At 37.6% G+C, this 27,060-nt stretch overlaps 1 protein-coding gene across 15 annotated transcripts in view; it reads left to right on the top strand.

Annotated features, from left to right (window-relative positions):
• The window catches only part of THADA (THADA armadillo repeat containing), a 162,745-nt gene that overhangs the window by 43,076 nt on the left and 92,609 nt on the right, over positions 1 to 27,060 (top strand). For 12 of the 15 annotated variants that reach the window (XM_069009708.1, XM_069009707.1, XM_069009705.1 and 9 more), the window contains exons 27-28: positions 15,711 to 15,800; positions 17,176 to 17,307. In XM_069009708.1, the coding sequence (XP_068865809.1) occupies positions 15,711 to 15,800; positions 17,176 to 17,307 (222 nt within the window). Of the gene's footprint in view, positions 1 to 143; positions 322 to 7,431; positions 7,504 to 8,676; positions 10,286 to 15,710; positions 15,801 to 17,175; positions 17,308 to 27,060 lie in introns of those variants that run through there. The other 3 variants (XM_069009719.1, XM_069009717.1, XM_069009718.1) reach the window with 3 other exon arrangements.

Genomic DNA, 27,060 nt, shown 5'->3' with positions numbered 1-27,060 from the left:
TGAGCATTCTGGTTTCTTTGCACCCTCTAGTTAGTGCACAAGGACCCCCATGTTTTCTTTGGCCTGCAGCCCCTTGCTTTAGCTTTTTCAGCAAATAAAGCATGTCCATGCCCTGTGCTCCTTAACTGAGGTTTCTGCTCTAGGAGGAATGTGAAAATAACCCTGGATGTAGAATAAACTCATTAAAAAATATTCCTGGGTAAGCTCGTGGAACCATGGAGTGGTCACGGTATGGATATTATGGTAACCATTGCAGAAATTCCTAATGGATTTTCACATTACAGGCAAGGCATGCAGTTTCTGAAAGAAGGCAGTTGTTACAATTTACCTTCAAAAATTCTAGTCTTTTATAGTGGTTCCTTACTGTTGATCCGTGTAACTAATAAAATTTTCATGCATATTTTGAAAAACTAAATGTCCTGGGAGGATACTGCTCTGTCATCTTTTAGACATTATATAGGTGCCATTTTAGCTGTGTGAAAGAATTGATTTCAGGTGTCACTTGGAAAACTTAGTTACTGTGCATGTATGAACATGAGGAAGAAATACAGGTGGGAAACTGGAGGGACATTTCCCTTAGAAAATAACTCTTTCCCCACAACAATTTGCAATGTTAGGTGCTCTAATGCATTGAATTATTCCTGTTTTGTCATAAACCCAAGTCACTTCTAAATTAACTTCTGTATCCCTCCTGAAGCCCAAGCAGAGCAATAAAAAGTATTTTTCATTTCTTGCCTTCCTACTTTGGTTTTAGAACAGCATTTAAAGTTGTCTCTTTTTTTCTTTAATTTTTATATTGAGTACTTACTGAAAGAGATAGACACCCTGCTCTTTTAAACTTGTATCCTTGGGAAAGACTTGGCACTAACTTCTCCAGTGGGGAGGCAAACTGACTTCTCAAATGCATGCAGTGAGATGATCTGTGGAATCTGAGACTTCTGTTTGTGAAGCTTCAGAAAGTAATGGATTTGAGCATCTGTTGGGGATGGGAGATGCCAGAACGAAGGAAAGGAATCTTTTATGTAGCTGAATTAAATTTATTAATGATAGTGTTAATTTTTATGAAACTTTTTGTTTACAGTAATTTCTCTGCATTCATTTTGACTGAAAGATGTTAAAGCTGGGCTGGCTTTCTTCATCTGTTCATCAGATTTGCATTAAACATTGCATGTAGTCACTTCTACTGTTTTCCATGTGTGCTTGTCAAAACCGTGACACAGGGATTGGGAAGACACTTCTTAAGAAAGGTCAGTGAGATACAGGAGGTGTGAAAACAGGCAGAGATTTGATTTGTAGCTCCTGTCTCTGCAGGAGAACCCCACAGGTGGGTACAAGGTGGGGTTGTGTTTGGGAAGAGAGGTTTGTGTGCTTCGGCACCACGAGGTGTCACCGTTGCTGCACAGCTCCCTGCAGCCACATCCTCGGGTGCAGCTGTACTTCGGTGCTACTCTTTGGGAGCTTTAAACTCAAGGAGTATTTTGCTGGAACAGAATTCATATATTAAAACAAAATAATTTTTTTCCCATTTCTAAATCTGGCAACTTCCAAAGCATTGGCATTTTAGCAACTTGGATCTCTAGATCTCTAGAAGCTTTTTGTGAAAGTCACCTGGGTTTGAGCTGCTTGTTCTGTTGCCTTGAGGATGTTCTTGTTTGCATTAAGGGACAGTCTGTCCACAGACCAAGTCTCCCATTAGGACACTGCTTAGGTTTCCATTTTACCTGATTTTAGATTAGGAGGTTAAATCAGTCACTTTTGTGTCAGCACAGCGTTAGGTTATTGCTGGGCTATTCTGGGCATCTCTCTAAAAATGGATGGACTTTCTGACTGGTTTCTCAAGAAGAGTTCCTATGACTCTGAAAGAATTGGGGTGCTGGAGAGTTTGTGTAGTCTTTAAGAAGGAACATGAAGTAATGGTTCATCTTTTTAATTTTAGCATGGACAAAAAAAAAGATGAGTTGGAAAATTAATATGTGAAGAGTAACAACTGTGAGTCTTGCAAGCAGAAGAGAGGAGTTGTGTGAAGACTGTTTACAGTGGTCCATGCAACTACACATGTTGTGCTTTCTCTTCTAGTGAAAATAGAGTCAGAACTCTTCTCTGGCTTTTGTCTTTCTGAGAAAGACTGTATCAAAACTTCTAATGCTGCCACAAGTGTGTGTGTTAGTGTGTGTGTTAGTGTCTGTATATAGATCTATGTGTGTGTATTTGGCTAAATGATGTTCTGAATTTCAGAGAATTTACATTTGAAAAATGGCCCAGTTAACACTTACTTATAGAAGGTTTAGTTTAGGTTTTATATACTTGATTTGGGAATACAATTTTCATAAATGCTATGATAATTTAAATTCTACAAGACTTGGAATGGAATTCTAGCCACATAAATTCAAAGTCCAGAGGAAGGTGGGAAAGAAGTCTTTGCACTGTGCCCATTGATACTTGGTTACAGAAAGAGTGTTCTGTGTAGATACATCATGGTGTGCTTTAGAGGAAATGCCCCCCCCCCCCCTTCTTTGAGCCCTTCACAGCACAGGTGTTTATGTTGGTGCAGTCAGTCCCTTCATACTTGCTGTGTCTGCATCCTGACTTGCCTGGCTAAGGTGGGATCAGCTGCGAGCTGTTCCCCAGCCCCACTGCTGCTCAGCACTTGAACTGTGCTCTGGGATCTGCCCTCCACCCAGGCAGGGACTCAGGAGAGGGTCCCAGCTTCCAGGCACATCTTCCCACTGGCTGCTCTGGTGTCATAGCATGATGTCAGTTGGAAGGGATCTGAAAGAGCATCTTGTTCCAACACCCCTGCCATGGAAAGGGACACCTTGCATTAGACCAGATGGCTCAAAGCCCCATCCAACCTGGCCTTGAACACTTCCAGGGACAGGGCATCCATAAATTCTCTGGGCAGCCTGTTCCAGTGCTTCACGGTAAAGAATTTCTTCCTAATATCTGATCTAATCCTGCTCTCTGTCAATTGAAAGACATTCTCTCTTGGCCTATCCCTACATGCCCTTATGAAAAGTTCCTCTACAGCTCTCCTGGAGGCACCACCCTGAGGGGCCTGTTGAAGACCTGAGTACTGTGCTTGGTTTAATGCAAATTGATTGAATAGGACTTTGGACAGCAATGAGTTCTGTAGGCCAATGAGTTTTTTCTCTCCTTTTTTGGTTAAATAGCTACTTCTTTTTTTCTTGTGCAGTCAATTTGCAATGTAGATTTGTTCATTCCATGCACTTTTCAAGAATCCGGGGTTGTAGTGTGTGCTTCATAGTTCTGTTTCTTTCATGGTCATTTCTTTTTCGTCTTAGCTAGAGTTTGCAAATCATCTAAAGTAGAGTTTTGCTGTACTTGATTGTAGGTTCCAATGTTGCATAAAAAATTAGGATGTCTTGAGGTGAAGGTATATATATATATACACTATATTATATACTATATATATAGTATATATAGTGTATATATATATGTGTATATATACACTTTATATTAATATGATAGTTAATGCAGACCTGAAAATCAAAATGAAAATGAGAGTAACTTACGTGTACAGTTAACTGAAATTAATTTTGAAATGTAATTAAATTTCTCGTCATAGAGGAATTATCTTCTGTTCAGAGGAGTTACAGTAAAAATAGTGGTACTTCAATCTAAATTCTTACACAGACACATATATGTGTGTCTATATATACACTGCATATGTGCATATTTACTGTAGTGGAGTGCAGTAGTCTGTAGACATCCAGTGCTACACACACATATATGTATATATCTGACAGTATATATGTCAGATACCTTTTTGGTCTGTAGTACAATGCTAATTAAAGCTGTTACTGCTTGTTAGTGAACAAGACACTTGTCATCAGACATTTGATGAGACTCTTCTTATCAAATGCCTGGTATTTCAGGCTTTTTTTTTTTTTATCATTCCCCCCCAAAGGATAAGCATGATCAGGAATTGCCTTTGAGGGAGTTTGCCATTTGACTTAGAACAAGCTTCACTCTTTAGGGTAATAAAAAAGGATCATCCTGGTTTATCTGAAATTTTTTGATTTGGAATACAAGTGTTGTAGAGTCCTGAGAAAGAGTGACCAATAGCCTCAGGTAGAATCTGGGATTCAGAGAAAGAGTGGGAACTGGGGAGAATTCTCTCTGCGTCTCACCTTGATGGAGGAGTTTTCAAGAAGGGAAATCTTCAACTCCTTGATTAAAAAACAGGGTTTTAAGCAAGGCTGAAATGGTATAGTGCAGCCTCATGACTTTTACATTTCATAACTGGTGTATATATGTATGTAATTGCATTTTGGGAGGAGGGAAGCTCCTATGTATTTATAGTGTAGTGATGGGATAATGCATATGCAGAACAATACTTAGCTGTCTACATAGATTTTCAGGCTGCTTGGAATTTGAGTGCTGCCATGTTTTCAGTATTGGTTTAGAGCTATTTGAAAAGAAAGAGAACTTTTATTCCCATCTACATAATACCTTGTCTTTATTTTCATTTATAGCTGTCAGTAGATGTTGTTGACTTCAAACTCTGGAAAAGGGGAACTTATCTTTTTAATTACAATAAGATGACAACTATGTAGATGTTAACAGGTTATGAAGATGCTCTGCTGGCTGTGAGGCAGTCAACATGCATGACTGCCCTCTGCTTTCTTTGTTTTTATTGCAAGTTGAGTGTTCAGCACTTCTCAGTTAAGTGGTTGCTTGCACACTTGAAGGTCACTGAGTAAAATCAAATTACTTCTAAAAACACTTAAATTGGTTTATTTTTTCTCCTAAATGGTATGCTTTTTCTTTAACATTAAGGTTTTTAAGACCATAATCACTTTTAACACTGTGAAAAGTTAGAGGAAAACACTAGAAAGTGAATGTTCTAATGCAAACCTCTCTTTTCATAACATTATCCCTAAATTAAATGAGTCTGATACTATCTTCCTTTTCTCTAAGCTACTATTGAGATGTAGCTTAAAATGCATAGATTACATCAGAAGTACGTGATTCCTGTTAAATATTCCACTCCTGGCAGGCTAACACTTCCAGTATTTCCAACTCAGCAGCTGAAAAGTCTGTCTGACATCAGTCATGTTTTGTCAGTCTTAACAGCAAGCTTATTAGACATTTTCAGCGGATCATCACTTCCAGGATGGGTCTGTGTTGCCCACAGAGGAGTGGCCAGTCCTATTTTGGGATAAGCCGAAATGACCATTGGTGGTACTGATGTAGTCAGGCTGTAGTGGCACATCAGTGTCCTAAAATGGGGTAGCCCTTAGGTGAGTTTCCTGGAGGGGATGCTCACAGTTACTCCGGCCCGTAAACACTCAGTGCCGACTTGGGGATGCACCAGTGGCAGAATTCCCATGTGCCAGCTGAGGTGCAGCTCCCTGTGAGAGGATGGGGACCACCATGGCCATGGCTCCAGGGCTGCTGAGCCTCTTGTGCCTGCTCCAGCAGGGATATGCATATACAGCTTGATTCACAGCACTAGCCTCGCTGAGCCCTGTAGCGCTTGGACTGCATGCTGTGGAAGTGTTGAGACTGCTTTATCTTGGATCTTGTGAGTGATTCCCTAGTGGATTTTCTCTGGCAGCTTTGGCCTTTTGCAGCTCTTCTGTTGAAATACTCTGTCAGTGACAGTGAGGTTTCATGAGGTGACCGAGCCATTTCAATGCCCCTGGTGCTTTTCCTCTGGCTCCTTCTGTGTCACCTTTTTGCAGACTGTTCCCTCCATGCCACTTCAGTTGTTCTGATGAATGGTTTCAAAGTAGTTATCAAGGATTTGTTGCAGTACATTGCCTTGTGAGGGGGTTGTTTTTGTTAAGAAAAAAAATCCATTCCCCTTCTGTGTGCCAAAAATAGGCCACATTTATTTTGTTCAACTTTTTTGTTTTTAATACTCTGGCTCTCTTTTTTATTGACTTTGACAGATTTAGAAGAATTAATCTTAGAACTGTCTCAAGAAAACATGCAAAAGTTCAGGATGACTCAGATAACCATTACGGCTTTTGCTGATTAATAGTTCAATAACAATATGCTTGTTTAAACATTATTTTGAACAGGCTCCCTAAGTGCCTTTATAACAAGAATAATGATGATAAGGTGCTATTAACTTGTAAGTTGAAGGTAAAATTTATGAAAGTTTTGTGCAGAAACAGGAAGAAATTGAAAACAAGGTCCTAAACAAATGTTTCCCTCTGTGTTACTGCTTCAGTTACTCTTGTTCGTTTTACAGTTCTAAAGTAAAACTCTAAAATCCCCTCTAGCAGAAAATATGGATTGTTCTTCTTGAGGCTGAGGATGCTTTTTGTCTTTATGGTATCTGCTGTTTTAGGAACAATGTGTGTTTTTGATAAAATGCCTAAAATCTACAGAACCATTTTTTCTTCAAAATTTTATCTTGTCTATACAGAGTCAGAAAATAAATAACCCACCTAAATCTCAGTCACATTTCTGGGGTCTAAAACACACTTTAAATCACTGGTGTGCAAATGTGTATCTCTGGTCTCCTGAACAGGGAGTATCTTCACAACATCCTGTCTTAAGTCAGCACCAGAAAATAGAAAGATGAACTTGGTAAAGTGATCTGAATGGAAGTTTACCCAAACTGAAACATCCTAAAAATATATATGCTGGCCCAAGGTAACTCCAGTTTGTTCGTTTGAAATAAATTAGGGGCAGAATGTTAATGTTTGTTTCTACCAAGTGAGTAAAATGCATTCCATGAAACAAAACCTAATGTAAACTAGCCACACAAGTAGGTAATTTAGTTTCTGCTGTAGTGTTAAAAGTTTTCATTAGTATGAATAGAGGTAATTATTCTATTTTGAGCCATGCATAATGTACCTATCCCTTATTCATTACCTTCACTATACGAAATAAAAAGCTGCTACTCTTCACAGAATATTCCCAGAGAGAAAGTGTGGATTATTGAAGTTGAAATTTACAATGCTAAATTCGTAGTAAGAGATTAAAGATAGTAGTGTTATAAGCAGTGGTTGAACAAAATTCTTGGAGACTTTCTAGATATATATGCATATCTCAATTTCAGTTACATTTGTGTGCATACATTTGTATGTACATACACACATATGCACAGTTCAGTGTCCTAAAAAAAGTTTGTTAAAAGTAATTGTTTATAAAGTAATTATTTTAAACTCAGTTTTAGACATAGTTTTATGTACATGTATGTACATAAAGGTACATTTGTCTGTGTATATCAAAGTTGAGTGGTGATTAGTGTGTTGATGTAGGTGCCAGGTTGTATCTGTGATGTTGGGTTTAAGTGGTGTTCCCCTGGTTTTATTCTGGGCCCAATTGTATGCATGCTTCTCTATCTAGCATCACAGCAAAAGTGCTCTTCACAAGTTATTTTATTGAACTGCGTGTTGCATAATTACTCCTCTTAAGTCACACTTTTCCTGATGTATTTGTTCCATGCAGGTGCTCTTTTCCATACCTGATCACACAGAGAGTGTAATAAATAGCAAAACAAGAGGTATAAAGAAACTTGTGCTTAAGAGATCAAAGCAAACCAGACCATGCAGTCCTTTGGAAATCTTGGCTAGCTCTCTTGTAAATAAAAGTGCTTCTAAAGCAGAAGGTATTTAACTACTGTATTTATACAGGTTTTGATTGGCAGTTCAGTTATTAACCTCATAAAAACACAGCAATGTAAACTAGTAAGAATGTTTATTCTAGCACTTCTATCTGGAGGAAAATGGAAACCAAGATATAGTGGCATATTCTTAGTTCCTTTTAAGTATTTATTTTAGGTCTGTGTAGCATAAAGGAATGTTTTTTCATGTCAGTGAACTTAAGCTATTTTGCTTACTGTTCTGGGATTTAAGTATTTTCTAATTACTAACAAAACAAATGTTAGATTTATTGAAGGTACAGAATCACCATATCTTTATTAAAAGTCCAAACCCCACATCTATAATGATTCTTCTTTCCCCTTCATACTGTTTTCCATTTCATGCAGGGTAAAAATGAAATCTGAATTGGTTTTTGTAACTGATTTGATTGGGTTACAGAAAAGTTGTGCCTTTTTGTCACGGAAGAGGTGTCCTGTATCATGTTAGGTCTAGAAAAACAAGTATGCAATAATCTTCCATATCCTTGCTCTTGGGCTTATTAGCCAATGCATTACACCAGGGTTTTGTACAGTTGTTTTTTCCAGGCTTCATTGTGGCCTCCCACAAAATTACATGGCCATTTTGCCTTCTATGGCAGCACTAAAATTCTCTTATGCTTGTGAAAACTTTTATTGAGAGCAGTTTGTCATGAGTCCTGAGACAGTATGTGATTTCATGAATTTAACTCTTATGTATATTCTTTAAAACAAAATTATCTGAGGCAAATTAAAATTTGTATATGATCTCTATTTCTTAGGGAACTTGCCTGTTGCTATTGTCTCTGTCTCTTAGTAATAATAGTGATGGTTCTCTGGTGGTCATCCAGAGGGACTGATAATCAAGAGCTTTCATAAATATATACTACTTCTGAAATAAAATTTTCAGTGGTTATTTTTATTTCTACATCAAGCTAGTATTTTAAATGCTAGTGTACAATGTGGCAAAAATAATAGTTTGTGCTGAATTAAAGACTGAGTTACTAACCTAATAAAAACTGTTAAATCTCAAGAATTTTGTTCTGAGCAGGATTTATTGTTTACTGTACTTGCAGTGGCTTGTGATGGGCAGCAAATGCAGGAAAATGAGAAAAACATTGATCTTTTAAGAAGGCAACGTTAAAACCAGCGTGGCAGAGTGGGAACTAGCCAAGTGGAACCATACAAACTGTAAAGGGATCTCTTTGTCCTGTTTCCTTGATTCCCATTGAAAGTACGACTGCTAGCAACACTACATCAGGTCAGCAGTGTTCTTCAGATGAGTTAAAACTTCCAAAGATTCAAGGGCATTTCATAACTATTCTGAGTAACATGTTGCAGTGCTTCATTCCCCTTGCCCACTTTAAAACTTCCAAGCTATGATTTGTGGTCTTTTCTGTACTCTGCAGCCTACTGCAAGAAGATTATTAGTTTTCTAGTCTTTGATTCCTTCAAGTAGTTGTAGGCTGCTGTTAGATCTGCTCTGGAACTCCTCTTTGTCAGACAGAACAGACCTGGCTCCTTCAGCTTCTTCTTACAGGGTATGTGCTATAGGCTCTGTCCCTCTGGGCAGCAGCTGTTTGCTGGACCCTCTCTTGTGTGTTCTAATCTCTTCTGAGCTTGACAACTTGGAATGTGATGGAGGACTCCATGTGCAGCCTCACTGATCTGCTGCTGCATTTGTCCTAATGAGTGCAGTCCCACATGTGGTTTGCCCTGTTTGCAGTAAGGATGTGCCCGTGGCTCACACTGAGCTTGGCATCCACCATAACCCATATATTTTTTTCTCTTGGGGCTGTTGGTTTCTGAGCCAGTTGGTTTTCAGTCTGTGCTGATGCTCAGGATTATTCATCCCAGCTGCAAAATCCGTAGTTTTACGAATCCTTGTCCTTGCTACCACTTTTCAATGATTTAAAATGTTACTTATTTGCTTTTGTAGTTGTATAATAGTACGCTGTTTTCTGTGTTCTAAAATAGAAGATAAAAAGTATCCTTTGATTAAAATACAGTAAATTCTTTGAGTTTTGCTTCCTCTGTAGTTAGGACATTTTCTGTTTTCTGTACCTTTATTGCTGTTACTCATCCTGTCACGGCATGCAGATGATTGTCATATGATGTAGTCCTATTAAAGGACCAAAAAACAAATGTAATTCTTAAAGCGTGTCTGAATTAGCTTTGGTCTTTACCATAACCTCAGCATAAATCAATCTGACATACATTTTTTCTTGGTGTTTTTTGTGTAGTTGAAAAAAAAAAGTTTCCCATTTATTTTGAGTTATGCTTTTGAAATCTATCTTTGTTAGCAGGGAAATATGCTTCCCATAACTTGAGTCAGCTTCTAACTGTTTAATAACTGATAAGGGTCAGGGAAAGAACATGAATGTTAAAATAGGCAACTAAAACCTAGTCTAGTCAGGTTAGCCTACTTTAGTTGCATTGTGGGTTTTTTTCATAATTCAGTGGCATCAGAAGAAGCAAATATGTAAAATGTATATTGTCTGTATAAATCTGTCATTTTGAATGACAGTTCTGCCAAAGTCTGTCCTGGTTTTCAAGTTCTTTCAGCAGCAGTTGTCCATGCAGTGCCAGGAGTAGGTTGAGTTCTGTTTCTGCATTGCTGCTCTTTAACATAAGGGATCATCTGAGATGTGGTTAATGATTCCAATGTAAGGATTGGTATAACACGAGCAGATTTTACAGGAGACAATTAAATATATTTCTGTAGCTTCATTAAAACAGTATTCTTGTCCTTATCTCTCTAAGTGTGTCTTGTCTATATTTTTTTTCAGATTGCAGTTCTATTTTTCTTTTAAATATAGTGCTATTTTTCCCTGTGAAATATCTGACCATGCATTTGTCAGCTGACATGAGATGTTAGCAATGTTTATATTTCAAAAAGAACACCAGAAACCTTTGCTGCCCTCAGAAAGTTGTCTCCAAATCTCACCTATGTTATACTCAAATATGAACGTATTTGCTGCAAATGTTATTTAACATGTCAGTGACTAAAAACAGCCTACAAGGTTATAAAGCGTTGTTCTTCTGAAAAATAAATGAAAGAACAGAAGCAGGTAATCTCTGACACATGTCACAGTAAAATGATATATATGCCCCAGTGTCACAGCAGAACTTTAATCTCCTGGAGTGTTCTCTTAAGTGTACAGCACAGTTTTAAAAAGAGCACTGCAACATCCATGGTTTTATTCTGAAAAGTATTTTTAAATTGCAGTTAAATAATCCACCCACTTGTTATGGATAAAGGTGGAAGATTTCATTAGAAAGATATTAGTTATGTAAACATAGATGTTAACCCTTGAGTGGGGTAGCATCAACTTGCTACTGAGACAAACACAATGTGCAATTGCTGGAGATGTCACAGTTTTCATCAGCATTTATGAATTGGTTCTAGAAGTTTGATGGTTATTGATACCTTCACAAGGAAAGTGCATGAAGTGAAAACTTTAAAATACATTATTTTTGGCTTAATTTAAGCCATTCCAGTGATAAAATGAAAAGTGATAAGTCCAAAGAACTGGTGGTAAATGAATGGAAGAACTGCTGACACTCAGGAGTGTAATAAGGGCTTCTGGGTTAGGTTATTTTGGAAAAAAGTAAAACTGATTTTTTGCATATTTTCTGAAGAAGCATTATCAGCACTCTAAATTGTGTATTATGCTTAAACCAGACTTTTCCTTGAAGTTTTCGATTTACAGCCTGCTTTGAGTTTCCTTTTTATTTTTTTAAATTTTTACTCCTATCACTAGTTGGTTTTTTTTATAACTTAGCTGTGATTCAGTTGTTTTCCACATGCTTATTGCCAGCTATTAAATTCTGTCCTTCCTATGATCACATGCATTCAAATTAATTTCTTGCCAATTGATATGACCTCTATGTTCTGTGAAAGATTTCTCTTTCTCCCTGCTTTTGCCTGTTCCAGAATCTATTTAAGAGGGAGAGTTTGACTCAAGGGTGCACAGAGGAGTCTGTTAGGAGTGTGGGGTCTTAGGAGTGGTGGGTGTCACTTGATTCCATATGGCATGGTACAGAAGATACCCCTGTATCACTGTTTCTTGTTAATGGAACATCTTTTCAGGTGGGGAAAACTGAATGAAAATGGCAAAGAAACTCTTGTAGGTCTCTCTACATAAACCTTCTTTGCCAGTCTTTCTTCTGAGTGCTAAAACACGACTGCTGTGTCTAGCCATCAAAATGAAACCTTTTGTGAATGGGCTGTGCTCTGTCATCTGGCTTTTGTGCAGAATTGCTTGCATGAAAAAACATTAACGTTGTTAAACTGGAAACTCTGAGACGTAAATATTGCGTCTTCCTGTCTAAGTACTGCACTATCCTGCATGCAGTTCTTCAAATTATTTTTACAAGTGAACTTAGTAGGATATGAGTGCTTCCATTAGTTTCTCTCTCAGCCTTTCTACATCAGGCATCGTTTTAATTATGTACTTGTGTGCTAGTTTGAAAACAAACCAGGGGGAGGCACCAAGTCAGAATAACAATTTAATGGAAATTAAAGAAAAGGAAAAGAAAGTAAAAGAAAACACTGACAGAGTCAAGATACAACCTGAGTCCGTGTTAGGCAGGGTAGTGGCAGCAGTCCTCTGAAGTGGTGATCCTGTAGTAGAAGGGGTCTGCTGTTCCTCAGAAGGTCCAGTGGTGGCTGTGGGGCTCCTGTCCTCTAGAAATCCAGTGGGAAGAGTGTCTCTGGTGCTCAGAGTCCCAGATTATATCCACGATGGGATGCTTGGTTCCTCCCTCTGGGTGGAGCATCTCACAATGGGATAATGAGTCATGAGGCCAAGTGTTGATTAGGCTCGTTAACAGAAGATAGTCCGGAGGGAGTTATCTCTGAGTCATGCAGCAGGACAATGATGGGCCATTAACAGCAAGATAGTCTGGGGGGAGGAGGCAAGGAAACACTGCCCCACCTGATTTCAACAGCTCATGAGGATGGTAATAGAATACACTGCAAGCCAGGACAACTTGAATGACGTTTTACATCAGGGAGAGGGATTTTATTGTAAGCATCATCAGCCCATTGATAACTTTTCTGTTTCATTACTTGCTCTCTCAGTAAATAACCTTCCACTAGTTCATTGTTTGGGTCTCAGTAATCCCGTTTGATATTCTGGATTGTGAAATTGTGCTTCTTTGAGTTACTAACAGAAAAAAGAAAATACTGTTACAGAGTCTGTGGTTGAACATACTGTCAAAGATGATCTCTGAAGCAATATAAAATAGTTTCAGCCGGACATGGGGTAAAATACTAGTATCTTAAGGCTCTTCTCAGTAAATTCTCTTATAAACACATTTTAGGGGGAGTAGATGTAAAATCTTACGATCTGCAGAATGTTTGGTTTAAGAATTTAATTATGGTAGTTCTGTTGCCAAAAATCTGTGTTTGAACTATATCAGTGACTAATGGGAAGGTAGTTATCTGTATTTTTAATTTAAGCCTATTGTTCCCTGTCAGATCTGTCGTAGAAGAAGAAAAAGTTTGTTTCATGAAGACTGTTGGCAGTGTCTTTTGGGTTGTTTTAGCCCACATTTCCTTGATATGTTCTTTTACAGATATGTCAGGGACTTATCTTCTTTTAAAGATATGGATAGCTTATTACTTATGAAGTCTAACTCACACTTGTGTGTATATGTACGTGCATGAATCTGTTTATATCACTAGCATGCATGGGACATGTCTCAAAGTGCTAGTATTGATTTTTCAAAGGTGTATGGTTTTTGATGAAATTAATATAAAATATTTGGCTTAGTGTCATGAACAGTTTTGAAAAGCAGAACCATTATACTTTTTTGTTGTTCCAGGCTCAGTTACAGTACACAAATAATTGCGTGTACGTGTTTACAGGAGGAAAAAGCATGGTCAGCACTAAAAATGCAATAACTAATGCCTCTGTTTTATACTGTCTAGCTGTTGTGCTTCCTGCTTATTCCCAGCTGCACGTCTCTCTGTCTTGACATCCCCAAGTTGTGGATTCACATTTGGATCAATACTCTGTATTTTGAGCACCCTCTTTAATTTTGCAGCACTTCTGTTACTGTCGTGTTTCTTGTTTCCCCTCTGAACTGGAGGCGCTTTAACAGTCTGCTCAGACAGTTGTGTCTCCTTTTTTCTGAAAGTGCCTGTGGACATCTTTTCTGCAGATACTGCCTATCAGTGGTTTTGATTAGGCTGCCTTCTCCCCTTAAGTAAGCTCTGGAGCAGTAAACCAGGTGGGAGGTTATGAAGGTTATGTAAGTTACCCACTTCAGTAGTTTTCATTTTCTTTTCCTGTCAAAAAGATTTATGAAAGCATGCTAATTGCAAAGAGTTTTGAGGCTTTGTAAGGATATTCAGTTCTATTATTTAATATTGATTCAAATGTGGCTGCTGAATTTTTAATACTTTAAAAATGGACCTCTTAAAAGTACTTGTGAGGTGCTACTTGTACGTAGTCGTCTCTTAAATCTCTAAGCAATGGCCATCCATTCCATAGGAAATGACCCCAGTTCTGTTTTTGCTTGTTGTACTCTGTAGCACAAGAGGTGGAGATGTCACAGCATTTTTGGATAGAATTTTTTCTTTTTAAATTCTGAGTTCTTAATGTTTTACATAGGAAAATTCAGTAGGATGGGATGTTTGACTTGATAGATCCTATATTTTGTGCTGTCTCTGGCTTTGCATCTTCAGTTTGCTGCATACTATATGTGCAAAAAAATTGAAGTTGTTTTGAGGACATTGTTAGAAGAAATTACACGGGTATCTTCTGCTTGAATAACCAGTTATTATCAGTATTGATGTCTTTAAACTTTCCTCATAAGTGCTTCAATTTATATTAATTCACAGCTTTAGTGCTTCCATGTAATTTTTTAAGCTGAAATCTTTTTTGTAGCTATAACAGCTACTGCAGATTCCTTGCTTTTAGTTCTAGCAATTCACTGTGTTGTATATATATTCACAGAATTTTTCTTACGTGCCTAGAGAAAGTTTCCTGTCCCTCTTAGAACATTTGTTTCCACCTAACGATCTGGTTTTGCTGTGTTTATTCTGTGGCCTGTGGCTAAGGCATGTTATGTTAGCTGAGTGCTGGAAGGAGCAGTGCTGATTCTTGCCATGTGCTCGTTGACTCGTGCGTGATTTTTTTTTTTGTCTGCTTATTTTTATACACATTCAGTCTTGCCATCTCATGGTGTTGTTTTTCCAAACCTGGATCTGTCTGCTTATTGGAAGCTTTGCATTGGAGTCATGCTAACGTGGAACATTTATCTTGGTTGATCTAGTGGCAAGCAAACTCTGCAGTTGGCTTTGTTTTTCTAAATGATGGCCTTTCATTTATTTATTTTTAAAGGAAGTCTTTTTTATCTGCATATCATATATGTCTAATTAGAGCTTCCCCATGGTAACATTCAAGTGATTCTTGCTTAGATGATGCTGAATGGTTTCCTATACACTCTTTATCTGATCAAAAGGTTATAAAACAAATATAGAAGATTCCTACTTGCCTCTTTTTAGCTTGGATTGCTGCTGTTGCGGCTTTAACTGTGCTGCCTTATTAGTTTTGGCTAGGGGTGAGTTTGTGAGGTGTTTGTATGTTGCTGTGTTTTGAACATGGTTGCTCCATCTACACAAGGAGAAACGTGGCCTGCAGTGTCACCACTGCCATGTGCTGGAAGCAGTGCTGTGTAAAGAGAGTTAATGGAAGCTCAGAATCTTCTGCCACTGCATTTTACAAATCTTCTGTGAGTTTTTATTCTGAGGTGCTTTTTTAGTCTCAGCAAACTGAGCATCTGTTAGTACATGTCTATTAAGTATATTCTAATAGCTATTTAGTACATGAGCCATGCTAAAACAAATGTTGTCTTCTTTTTTTCCACCCAGAATATTGTTAAAATAGTGTCAGAATTTAGGCTGTTGTATCTTTTTTTAGTGGGTTTAAGGGGTGAAGATTCCTTTTTCCCAGAAAGGAGTACATTATTTGTGCATGGTTCTTCTGCCTCTCTAGCCCCACTGTAGCATCAGAAATCCAACAAATAAACTGATATTTTGAGTGCAACTAACTACTGCAGAATGCTAATTGTAACTCTTCTTCATTTGTTTCTGCAGAATGACAGGAAGGGAGTTTTTCTCTCGATTTCCAAGCCTTTATCCTTTCCTTCTCAAGCAGTTGGAAGTTGTAACCAGTTCTTTGAACAGGTAAGATGATGTCTGAGAAAACTTTGAAATACAAAGTGAAGTGAAAAGGTTAAACTGAGTTGTGTCAAATACACACCCTAGTGCCATTGTATACGTCAGTGCTTCTTGAAATGATAACAGTTCTAATGTTTTTGCTAAGGCTTTTTTCTTTTAACTTCTGCACGTTGCATTAAGTCAGACTGAACTACTGTTGAGTAATTAAGAGTTGCTGTGTTCTTAGGATCAGGTGTTAAAGAACTTTTATTTTTCAGGGAAACAGAACCCGGGTGTTTGAGTGTCTCACGTTTAACAATGATACTTCCTAGCATGTTTAAGTGATGCAGGGTCATAGGCCTCATGTAACTCCACATGAACACTTCCTAGCCTGTGACACACTGACTCTGGGGAAGGTCCTTGATCTTGTTTTAAAGGCTCCACAAATGGTGGCTGAGAGCTACAATTTGATCCATGCAGATGATACCATGTGGGATGACGCTGTTACCTCCAGGTTCATGAACTTTTAAAGTAAACCAGTGCTGGCTTTGTTTTTTCTTCAAATGCTATGATATAAACTGTGGAAATTGAGCAGCTGATTTATGGGTGAGGTTCAGCTGACTGTTTAATGGGCCTAAGGTGAATACTCCGAAGCAGGAGTTTCACCAGTCATTGCATGTTTTGCAGTCTCTGCTCTGAGAAAAGAGGTTGTGTATATTCTGCACAGCAGTCTACTCTACCTGATGTTATAAAAGGTGACAGTGTTGTCACTGGCAAATTTTGGGAAGTTTTTCAATTGAAAAAGATTGGAAACTGCTATCTGAAATGTTGGCCTTGAATGCTTTTTCAGTGTGGATTAAGACTTATCTCTTATTATTAGCTACTAAATAAATCAAAAAGCATTGATTTTAACTTGGTTTTCTGGTTGTTTTTACCATATGAATAGTAGACCCTTGGTCTCAATGACAAGAACTGTTCTTTAGTAAAACGTGTTATTTACTAAACACACATTTCCTTTCAAACCGATAAAAATACTTCTTTTAAACCACCTTTTTAAACTCAGCTCTCTCTTTCCCAGTTCATAGAGAAACATTATCTGTGCAGGTTTTTAATATTATTTAAAAATGAAGGCAGCTCACTGTATTTGGGAATAGAGGAGGCTTGGAATAATGTGTGAAAGTAAAGGCCATACAGCCATGGGTGTCTTCATTAGAGGGGTCCCCTGCAGAAGAACTGGATGCCATATTTGATCCCAGCAGGGTTTGCACTCCCGTGTAATGATCAGCCTAGGATAACTCCTTGAACCAGAGATGCAGAAGGCTGTTTTGTGGGGAAGAGGCTCAAGACTAGCATGAAGGAGGATGCTTTTTTCACCAAATGCTTCTTATACCTTCTTATTCAGTGAAGCTGAAGAGTTGAAAATCCATCCAAGCCTGTTCCTTTTGCTTTTAATCCTGGGAAGACTGTATCCATCTCCAATGGATGGTTCTCACTCAGCACTCAGCACAGCACCATTTGTGCCCTTTATTATAAGGTAAGGTTTTTGTGGTGGTTTTTTTATCTGATGGGAGTTCTTTTTTGAATCTTTGGAATATTTTTAATAAAATGCCTTTTTAAGCTTCTTCAGTTTTAATTCTTAAAAGGAAAAACTGGTATTTATTGGTTGGACTTTCCTATATTATTAATACTTGTCTTGGAGAATTAGAAGGAGTATCTACTTATGTAAAGCATTATATGACTTGTTTGTAAATCTTCATCTGCAAATGCTGTATGGCTTCACTGCTGCCACTTAGAGGGTAGATGAAAACTGATGAGCTTGACAGATTTTAGCAGTGCAAGATTTGCTATACGAGCTTCTGATGGTTTTTTTCAGTCCTGCAGGATGACTGTAACACATCAGTGTGATGACTAACATATAGATTTGTAGATGTATGTATGTATCTCTCTCCATATCTGTCCATGAATATAGGTAGCTAGATAAAGATATGGATCTGTCCTTCATCTAATACGTGTCTGAGATAACTTTTCAAATATTTATACACTGTAACTTTTATTTGTATGGTGGTTACAAGAAGGTATTCAGCAGATATTTTGCTACTCTCTATGCCTCCGGTTTGGGAGCCTCATAAAGAAATCAGGGCTGTGGTGGGTGAGGAGAAATGAGCATCACCAGTATTTGAGAGAAGTCTTGCTATCTGTGTGAAAGCTTCAGTGCAATAGAGTGAGAAACTTCTGTGCTTAGTCTTGCTCCTCTAGTAGTGAAACAAGACAAAATTGTTGTTATCCTAAGGTCTTCCAATTTTTATTTTATCCTACTGTTTATGTTAGAAAATAGCATCTCTATCTGCTTATTTTTTGCAGCAGATACAATGTATGTCTTGCCTTTTATGATGGTTTTGAATTTTTAAGAATAAATACTAATTATTGTTTTTTCTGAAAGGGAAAAACCTGTAGTGGGAGTTTTTAAATGCACTGTATTTAACAATTAAATATGTTTGGCCTTCTGCCATATCTGAATCTTAAATTCTTTTGGGTAAATGTTTAAAACTATTTGTTACATCATGAATCTGCTCTGTTTCGATGCCTTTATCGATGCACTGGAGAATGCTTGGGTTTTTTTGGGTTTTTTTTAGTATAGTGTTTCATTTTGGTTATCACTAATAGATTAACTTTTTATAAGCTTTTGGTTGCAGCCTCTCAGTTTTGTCCTTGTTTCTATTATGACCACTACTTTTTGCAAAGTACATACACCAGCAAAATAACTTTTCACACTTAATTAGCTTATTATCTTGAGGTTACTTAATTCATTCAGAAGATGTGGGGAGAGAACCCCAATAAAATCTTTCAAGAACCTGGAAGATATGAGACCTGTACTGTTGGACCTACTTTCCTTTACATGTGTTCCTAAAGTGGAATGATGCAGCAGATAAAGATGATGTTTTCTGCATTTCCTTTCCATTGATTTTGGCAGTAAGTGCTGTGGGTGCAGGTATAAAACTAGCATAAAATTACTACATATTTATGACAAAAAAGTGTATGTGGGTGTAAAGACATGCATTTTCTGTCTGGTTACTTAGCAAAGTATTTGAATTTTTATGGTTGCCAGGGGACAATACCAAGGATTCTGCAGGGGTAAATGTATTTATGATATAGCTCAGTGTGTTGTTCCTGGCTGTACTTCTGTCTACAGTTCTTACATCCTTGTTCTTTGAATGCCATGACTATTTTCTGTTCATTCTGACTGCATTTGTCAGAATATACAGGGATAATTTATCTTGGTAAAACAAATACGTTGCTATTTTCCCTTCTATTTCCTTTCCTATTTTTCATTCTACAATAACAAATGGACAAAAATAAAATTGTTGCCTCTTCATTTGGTTGTTCTTTAGGAGGTGGTAATGAAGCTTGTTGTGAAGTAACCACTTTGAGAGGATCAAAGAGAAGGTCTGGTGCTAAAGGCCCTGTGCACCAAGTCATTAAATTGTATATATAAACTGTTTCTTTGAATTGCTCAGTGCAGTGTTGTATTCTATAGCACCTGCATACATGTATAATCACATGGTAGTCCAGTGCAGTTAGAACATGTAATTGCCCTGCCATACTTTTTGCCATGAGGTTTTTGTTTGACATGGGTACCAGTGTCCAGGAAGGATACAGCCATGCAGGCAGCAGAGAGGAAGGGTGACTGTGACCCATGACTGGTCTTGCAGGGCTGAGCCCGCAGTGAAGTGGCGTTCGTTTGTTGCACTGAGAAGATGAGCAGAGCATTGTGTTTGCAAGCAAATGAGCAGTTCTGTGTACAAAGCTGGGTTGAGCAGAAAGAATCCAAGTTGGGCTTTTGAAGAGCTTCACTTAAGCTCGAGTGGAATTTTCCATCTAGTGGGAGTAGAGCTGTGGTTGCTCTGACCGTGCCGAGATGAATTGCACAATATGAGCAGGATTAAATGCTGCAAGGACAAATCTCAATCTCTGAGCACATAGTTGTTACTCCCTGTTGAACTAGGACATTTGATTACCTATCTGCAGTTCTATTAAGCTATTTTCCCCCCTGCAGATGTGAATCAAAGTGTTCCAAATAAAACAACTTATTACCTCACTTTCTATTTTTTTTAAAGAGCTAGGTAGGTCTGTTTTAATGGTTACTTTCTAAGATGAAAGAATGTACAGCATGTTTTTGATTAACAAGGGAGCTAATCAGGAGGTAATGTTTTAAGTATGAAACAAAAACATAACCTCCCTTTTGCCTCCCTCTCCCTTTTTCAAAGACCTGTAATCTCTTCAGAATGATCTAGAATTGAGTTACCTTATGTCTTTTTGTACCATGGCATTGACAGAATGTTTGTTTAGTGTTAAATGTTCTGGGCTGAATGCTCTGAAGGAGTAAAATGGGTATTGCTTTATTAACTTGGATACTTTTTCACTACTTGGAGTCTAGCTCTATTTAAGAGTGTGACTCCTTAATATTTTAGAAAGTTTTTTTTAAAAATTAAAATGTCAAACAATATAAGGTTTTAAAACCTTGTTGGATGTATGAGCCTTGGCTTCCCCTTGACAGAACTTAATTCTTCATGAAATTTCCCTTTTAAAACTTCAGCAAATAGGCAGATTTCTAAGCAGTGCTGCTTCTAGGTGTATTATGTTGCAAGAAATGTGAACATCTTTCTGTGAAATTAACACAGGTGTGAAAGAGGCACTGTTTTCTTGGGCAGAATTTTGTAACTTGCATCTTCGTGCAAAATGGAAGAGCCAAATTCTGAAGTCCCATGGTGCTGTTTCCAATCAGGGACCCAGGGTAGGTGGCAGTGGGAAGCACTTTACAGCTGTCCTCTTTGCCCTTCTACCCTTCTCCATCCCCCACCCTGGACTGAGGGTTTTGGTTTTGCACTCAAGAGCTCATTACTAATATACAAGGATAATCAGTGTGACTGTTGGTTAATGACAGACACTAAGATGCAAGGAAAACAAAACCCTGTGTGGTGAGAAAAAATGTTCTGTGAGATGGAGCATTGTCACTTTTTCATTAAAAAATTTTAAAAACCTGTAAGCTATTCCTAATAGAGTGTTTAGAGAAAGAGAAAATTCTTATCATCTATGAGTTTTGGAAATAGTGATTGATCCGGGTTTATTTTAACTTCCTGGCAAGCAGAGCAGCTGACCTGAGGCTCTCTGTGAGTTTCAGTTGTCTTACCATTTCACAAACATGAGACAGCTCACTTCTTAAGGAAAAAGACTCAGATGTAGTAGTATTAATACTGCAGAACGTTGTGTGAATTTAAATTTTCACCAGTCAGTAATGTTACTTGCATGTAGGTTGCTCATTTGAAAAAGTTATCTTTGTTGACTTGTGCCTGTAAGTTTGGTTGCTCTGTGTTGTGTTTAATTACGCTAAATTATATCCAGTCTGTTCTGGTGGCTGGTTCTGTTCCACTGTAGCCTTATGACAAAGTCTGTGGGGGCTTCATGGGAATGGGTCTAGGGTAAGATGGATAATAAAGAAACAAAATTCAAATGCAGAATCAAAAGTGTCTGTAAGACTTATCTCAAAGTCTTAAATTTTAGATTTAATAAACAGCACAAGAGACGACCAAGTCCTGAAGTTCTAGTAACAAGATATCCTCATTTTGTTTGAGAAGAGCTTGGTGGAAATAATTCATGTATATATATATTTTATAAGCTAAAATTGTTGTTTATATAAGCTGTTTAAATACAGATTAGCTGGTGTTTGTTTTGTTTCACACATGTGCAGTTATATGTGTGGGTTTAGTATATCATCCTGTATCAGCCTTGAAAGCAGCCATCTGATTTTCTGTAGGCTGAGCACTGGTATCTTTTGGTAAGTGGCCAAACAAGGTAACTGACTGGTTGTGCTAAAGTGTTTCCTCTGCCTTTCTCCTCTTTTCCCTGGGTTTTAGTGTAACGTGGCAGCACTAGGAGAATTAATACTAAAACTTCCCTGGTTTCAACTGTCATTTCTGTAAGACTGGGAATCTTATCAGGGGTCTGATAAGGAAAGAACTTTTGTGGGAATGCCTTTTCAGATTAAAAGAACTACATGTGTTTGTTGCAGCCTTGTTGTATTAAAATAGCTGCTTTGGATTACAGTTGTTTATGAAAACATCTCCCTGTGTTCCCTTATCAACTGCACATCTTCTCAGTCTTTGGTCTCTGGTTTTTTAATTTGCTTTGGGTTTTTTTTAGTTACTAATATTTGTTCAGTATAACTGCTCAGCATTATAACTGTCTGCAAATACTGCATTATTTGGAATCCCCGTGAGACTGGGAGCAGGCTCTGACTCATTGGAATGCCCAATGTCCTTGTTGGGGAAGCTCCTGGGGCTGAGCAGTCATTGTGAGATGAAGACAGATATCCTTTTTATTATGGGCAAGGTTCCCAAAGCACGGGATGGCGTAGACCTTTGGAAAAAAGGAGCAATGTGCACCCTTAAAGCATACGCTGTTTTTTAGATTTTTCTTGTAGTAAATCTCTTGCTTAATATCTGAAGTGGAAATTTTGCATAGCTGGGGGAGGAGGGAAGGACAGGGATTCGCTTCCCCACTGAGCTTATCTCTAATGAACTGGGACTGTCTTGGAAGTCTTCCATTTCTACTTAGATTCCTTTCTGTGCAATCCTGATTGCATAGTGATTGATACTGATCTGTAAAAATATTTATGGTTCATTATAAATATTTATTAATAAGAAGGGTTTCAGTCTTTTTCTTCCTTTTAGCATTTTTAAATAACAAATTGTAAACAGGCTGTAATTTTTTCCAATTTGATTAAGTTCAAATTGTAGTGCTAGAGAAGAATGAGAAGGGCTTGATTGGCAGTAGGCTGCTCAAGACCCTCTGATCTACTAAAGCTCTTTATTCATCTTGTACATTCTTTACTGTATTCCTGTCTTTTCTCTGAAGCTGTGGACAGATGTGTGGTATCCAAGTGGTGCTGATGGGAAATACCACAACCCTTAGGTATTCGTAATTAATTTCTTATTCCAGTGTTCACTGTGTTCATCAATCATTGGCAGATTATTGTCTGAAGCAGTTTAGGAAATATTCACAAACTTCAGGGAGCTTTCAGATTCACGGCAAATAAAGGGTGACATCTGGCAGAGAGGCATTCATGAGCACTGAGAGTACCTGTCTTTTTCCAGTGTTGCAAAATCCTGAAGAGGACTAGTGGCTGGGATCCTGGGTTAAAATTTGATGTATGTTGAACTTGATGTATACTTGCTTAAAACATGATTGAGTAAAAAACATGATGGGGTGCTGAACTGTCAATATATGATTGGTGAAGTAATTTTATTGTTCATTTATGTACTTAAAATTAACCAGTGAGTACTCTGCTGGTCAAGATAAGTATCCAAAAAATAATTAGCTTATTCTGGAAAAGTATTTGCAGGAAGGAACATGAAAACAGAGAGAAATAATACATTAACTATCCAGAGGCTGATAAGGGAAACCAAGTATAATGATATTTTTAAAAGCCAATATTCTTTAAAAAGAACAGTCTGAGTTTGGGAAGAGTCAGTAACTGGGAAGGCTTTTTAGCAATGAGCTAGATACTTTCTGGTGGTATGGCTGGAAGGGGAGCATCTTTGAGAACCCAGATCCTTTGGGTGTTTTCATGGGTCTGAGGATATGTTTTTAAAATTGTTCATGTTGCAGTTTTGCTTACAATCATCTGAAGCTTTGAAAATCATCACAAGGTGCTGGGAATTGATTTTTTCATTCAGCTTCCCTTTCATAGAGTTCAAAATCATGATAGAATTGCTAAGACAGAAAGTAGTCTTTGTTTTGTTTTTTTCCCAGCTCTGGGTAGTAAGTGGTGTGTTTTTCTTTCTGTTATTCTGCAGTAGTGAAACATCATGGTAACTGCTCCCAAATTAACAAAGTAGAAATAGATTGTGAATGAAATTGTCTTTTACATGATCTTGAGATAAGAGCAGGGTTTGGTTTTTTTTTTTGTCTAGAGTGCTGTGAGCCGCAATGGAGGCTCTACCCTTCTATAACTTCAGTAGTTACATAAGCCTAGAGTCTACCTACCTTGACATACTCTTTGAGATTTCTTGATGGGAATTCAAGAACAGATGCCATTTAAATTGTGTTCTATAGGAAATCTCCGTTTGACAAGAACATATTTCTGTTTCTCTGAAGTTTACACACTGTATTAGTAATAGTTTTCATAGACTCAGATGTTAGCAATCCTAGGTGTTTTGGCTTGCTAAAACACAACAATTCAAGTTTCTGATGTTGATTCAGCTTGGTATCAGTTGGCCACTTGTTTACATTAACCTGGGCCTTGGTGACAAGAAGAGAGAAATGTCTATAATTTTTCCTTAGAAAGCCCTGGGAAACATATGGAGAAACAGCTCCTGGCAGAGCTTGTGGACAGCTTTCTCCAATAAAAGCCTGTGTGCTTTGCCTACATACTTTCTGCAGTATTTATGGCTACTCTGGTTCATTAAGTGCTTGTGTGGAAACTACTGCCCTTACAAAAACATGGGGTTTTATCTTAATTGCCCAAGTTGGAAGAATAAAATACTTAACACAATGTATAAAGAGACTAGAAGTTTGGGCAACCATTAACATCACTTTAAAGGAAATAGATAAGAGTTTAGAGGTTTAGTACTACATAAATAACCTGAAATTAAATTTGGCTTGTTTCTGTCCATGGTTTTGCTCAAACATTTCCTGAGCTACAGTTATGTGTTGATTGTAGATCTAAAACCTCCAGCAAACTGTTGGTACCTCTGTAATATTTTCCTATTTTACAGGTAAATATTGAGGAGCTATATCAAAACTCAGGTTTTTCTGGTGTTTTTTTTTTTTTTTATCTTAGATTAAAGAACAAAAGATTATTCTCAGCCCAATTACAGTACAGGTTTCCACAGAGAAATAAGTTTTTAAATTAAATGCTTTGGATAGCTTTATTGCTAAGGAACACGGAAAAATAAAATGGAAAATTGTTGTGTTTCCTTAAAAGCACAAACCAAGCAAAAAAAAAATGAACAAAAGAAACTGTAGGTACATGTGTAGCAAATTATTTTTGATATTCCAGGAAGCCTTACTCTCTCAGTAATGAATAGGCACTGTCCTGCTGATTCATCCACAGTATGGAAGTCAAAGTTGTGTGGAAGCATGAGTGTATTTTTTCTTTAATTCTATTTTTGGACCTCACTTAGCTTGGAAACCTGTCACACTGCATTTGTAGTTGCTAAAGGTATTCCTTTAGGAGATAATTTGAAGGGGAAAAATTTACTAGTATTATAATCGTGAGGAATGCCCTTGAATCTTAATATCCAAACTCTTGTAATAGGAACTGAATCTGTTGCTAAAGACTTTTCCCTCTGATCTCTGACCACCATCGGTGTTTTTCCTACTCTTATTTCTTGGTTTTAATTCTTGCTTTGGAACTGATGACATAACTTGAACTGTACAGCTGCATCGTGGAGGAAAGACAAAATCTCCTTCTCATACTACCTACTGTGTCTCTATAGAATCAGACAGGAGACTTACCACAATTTTTTTTACAGTGCATTTGTTAGGACCTCGTGGTATAACTAGCTCCAGGGTTTAAAGAGTACCATCTATGTGATTTTTATTTATTTATATTTTTCAATCATTCTCATCTTTTAAAAGCCCTTGTGGCTGTTAAAGTGCTCTAACCTGCAGGCAGAGGTGGTTAGTTTGAATTGCAAGGCCTTTCCTGCCTCATGGTGTACTCTTCCCCCAAGCTCCTTGTGATGGTGGTAGGATACTTGGTTTGACTTAGAAGCTCAGAGCCCCTTCTGCAGAACCTTCACTGTATCACTAATAAGAAATGACATTGTTAGTAATGCACAGATCACTGTGACAACAGCCAGTAAAGCCTGGACATTTCTCTCCTTGTTAGTCCTTCTAACAACTGTAGGAATTATTTAATATAATGATCATATTTTTAGCAACAAGTGTAATTTTTCAAATTAATTCTACTAATTTGTTTCTGTGACCTTCATATAAAAGGTAGTCCTTATTTGTGTTATTTTGGGTAATATGAAGTCTGTTGAAGGGGGGAGAAATACAGGGTGGAAAATGAGTGCATAGGAAACACCTGCAGGTTTGTTTTTCTTTTCTTTTTTTTTTTTTCCCAGAAGAAGTTTAAGATATTATTATTTACAGCTAGTGTTCTGTTGTTTGTAGCCAGAGTAATAAATTAGATACTTTGATGTGTGCAGAGGAGTATGGAATCTTTGTGCCTTATGAGAGTTGGTGATAAATCATGTCAGTTAGGAGGGCGGTTCAGGATCTAAGTGTTGAAGCTGGAACGGAGCAGTGGAAATGGATTGAATTGAATCTACGGTTACACAGAGCGAAACCTTCTCAGATTTATTGACTTTTTGTTCTTGATCGTGGACTGTTTCAAGTAAACATGTTTACATCCAATACCTCATGCACCTAGATAAACAGTACTGAGTTCAAGGTGAAATACTACAGTTGTTAATAGCCCTCAGGATTGAATAGAAGTGTATCACATGAGGATTTTGCAAGTTTCATTCTTGTTGCTGCCTTGAAGTACAATCAAATCAGGTTGGCATAATTGTATGTTTTTACATATGACAACATTTTAGATAATTCCTAGATTTTAAAGTCTGCTTACATCTGACTGCATGTAAAGGTAGTGTCACATACTGAAAACATTTCTGCCCCCCCCCCTCCTTCCAGCACCTTTCAAATCAAAGGAAATGGAACAGTTTTAAGTGCAGGTTTGTATGCACATCTATGCTGTCCTAATGGATACAAGATTCCACTAGTTGTATTTCCTACAGAGAAGATGAGCCTGCAGCAGATTTGAGTTGTGCTGTTGCCAGGTGAAGCTCAGAGTCTGGATGGTGAAGTACTACATTTGGAGGTCCTTTTCTGCCAGTGTCCCACCAAGGCAACTGCTATCACATAAATGAAATTCATCTCAGGGATGGCAGTGTGGTAAACTACTGCAGGAGGAGTAACCTGAGTAGTTCCACAGCCTTAAAATGCTTCTTTCTTCAGCTGCTGGGTTTTGCTGCAGATACAAAACTGAGTTACTGTAATTGCTGTAATTGTGCAATAATATTTCTTGATGCAGTTTGTGAGATTGCTTCCCATAATGGTTGCTAAATTCTAGATAAAACATTTAGGTAGTAGACTCAGTGCTAAAGTGTATGGTTTGGAACTTGGTATAACGATGATCAAGAAATTGCAAAATTGGGTTAGAATGGTATTTTTCTGTTGCTCAGTTGTTTTATTTGCATTCAATCTTTCTATCCCTTTT

Source organism: Aphelocoma coerulescens, chromosome 3, assembly GCF_041296385.1.
Source record: "Aphelocoma coerulescens isolate FSJ_1873_10779 chromosome 3, UR_Acoe_1.0, whole genome shotgun sequence".
NCBI lineage: Eukaryota > Metazoa > Chordata > Aves > Passeriformes > Corvidae > Aphelocoma > Aphelocoma coerulescens.
Note: the sequence above shows the minus strand (reverse complement) of the source record. Positions and strands in the feature narration are given on the sequence as shown.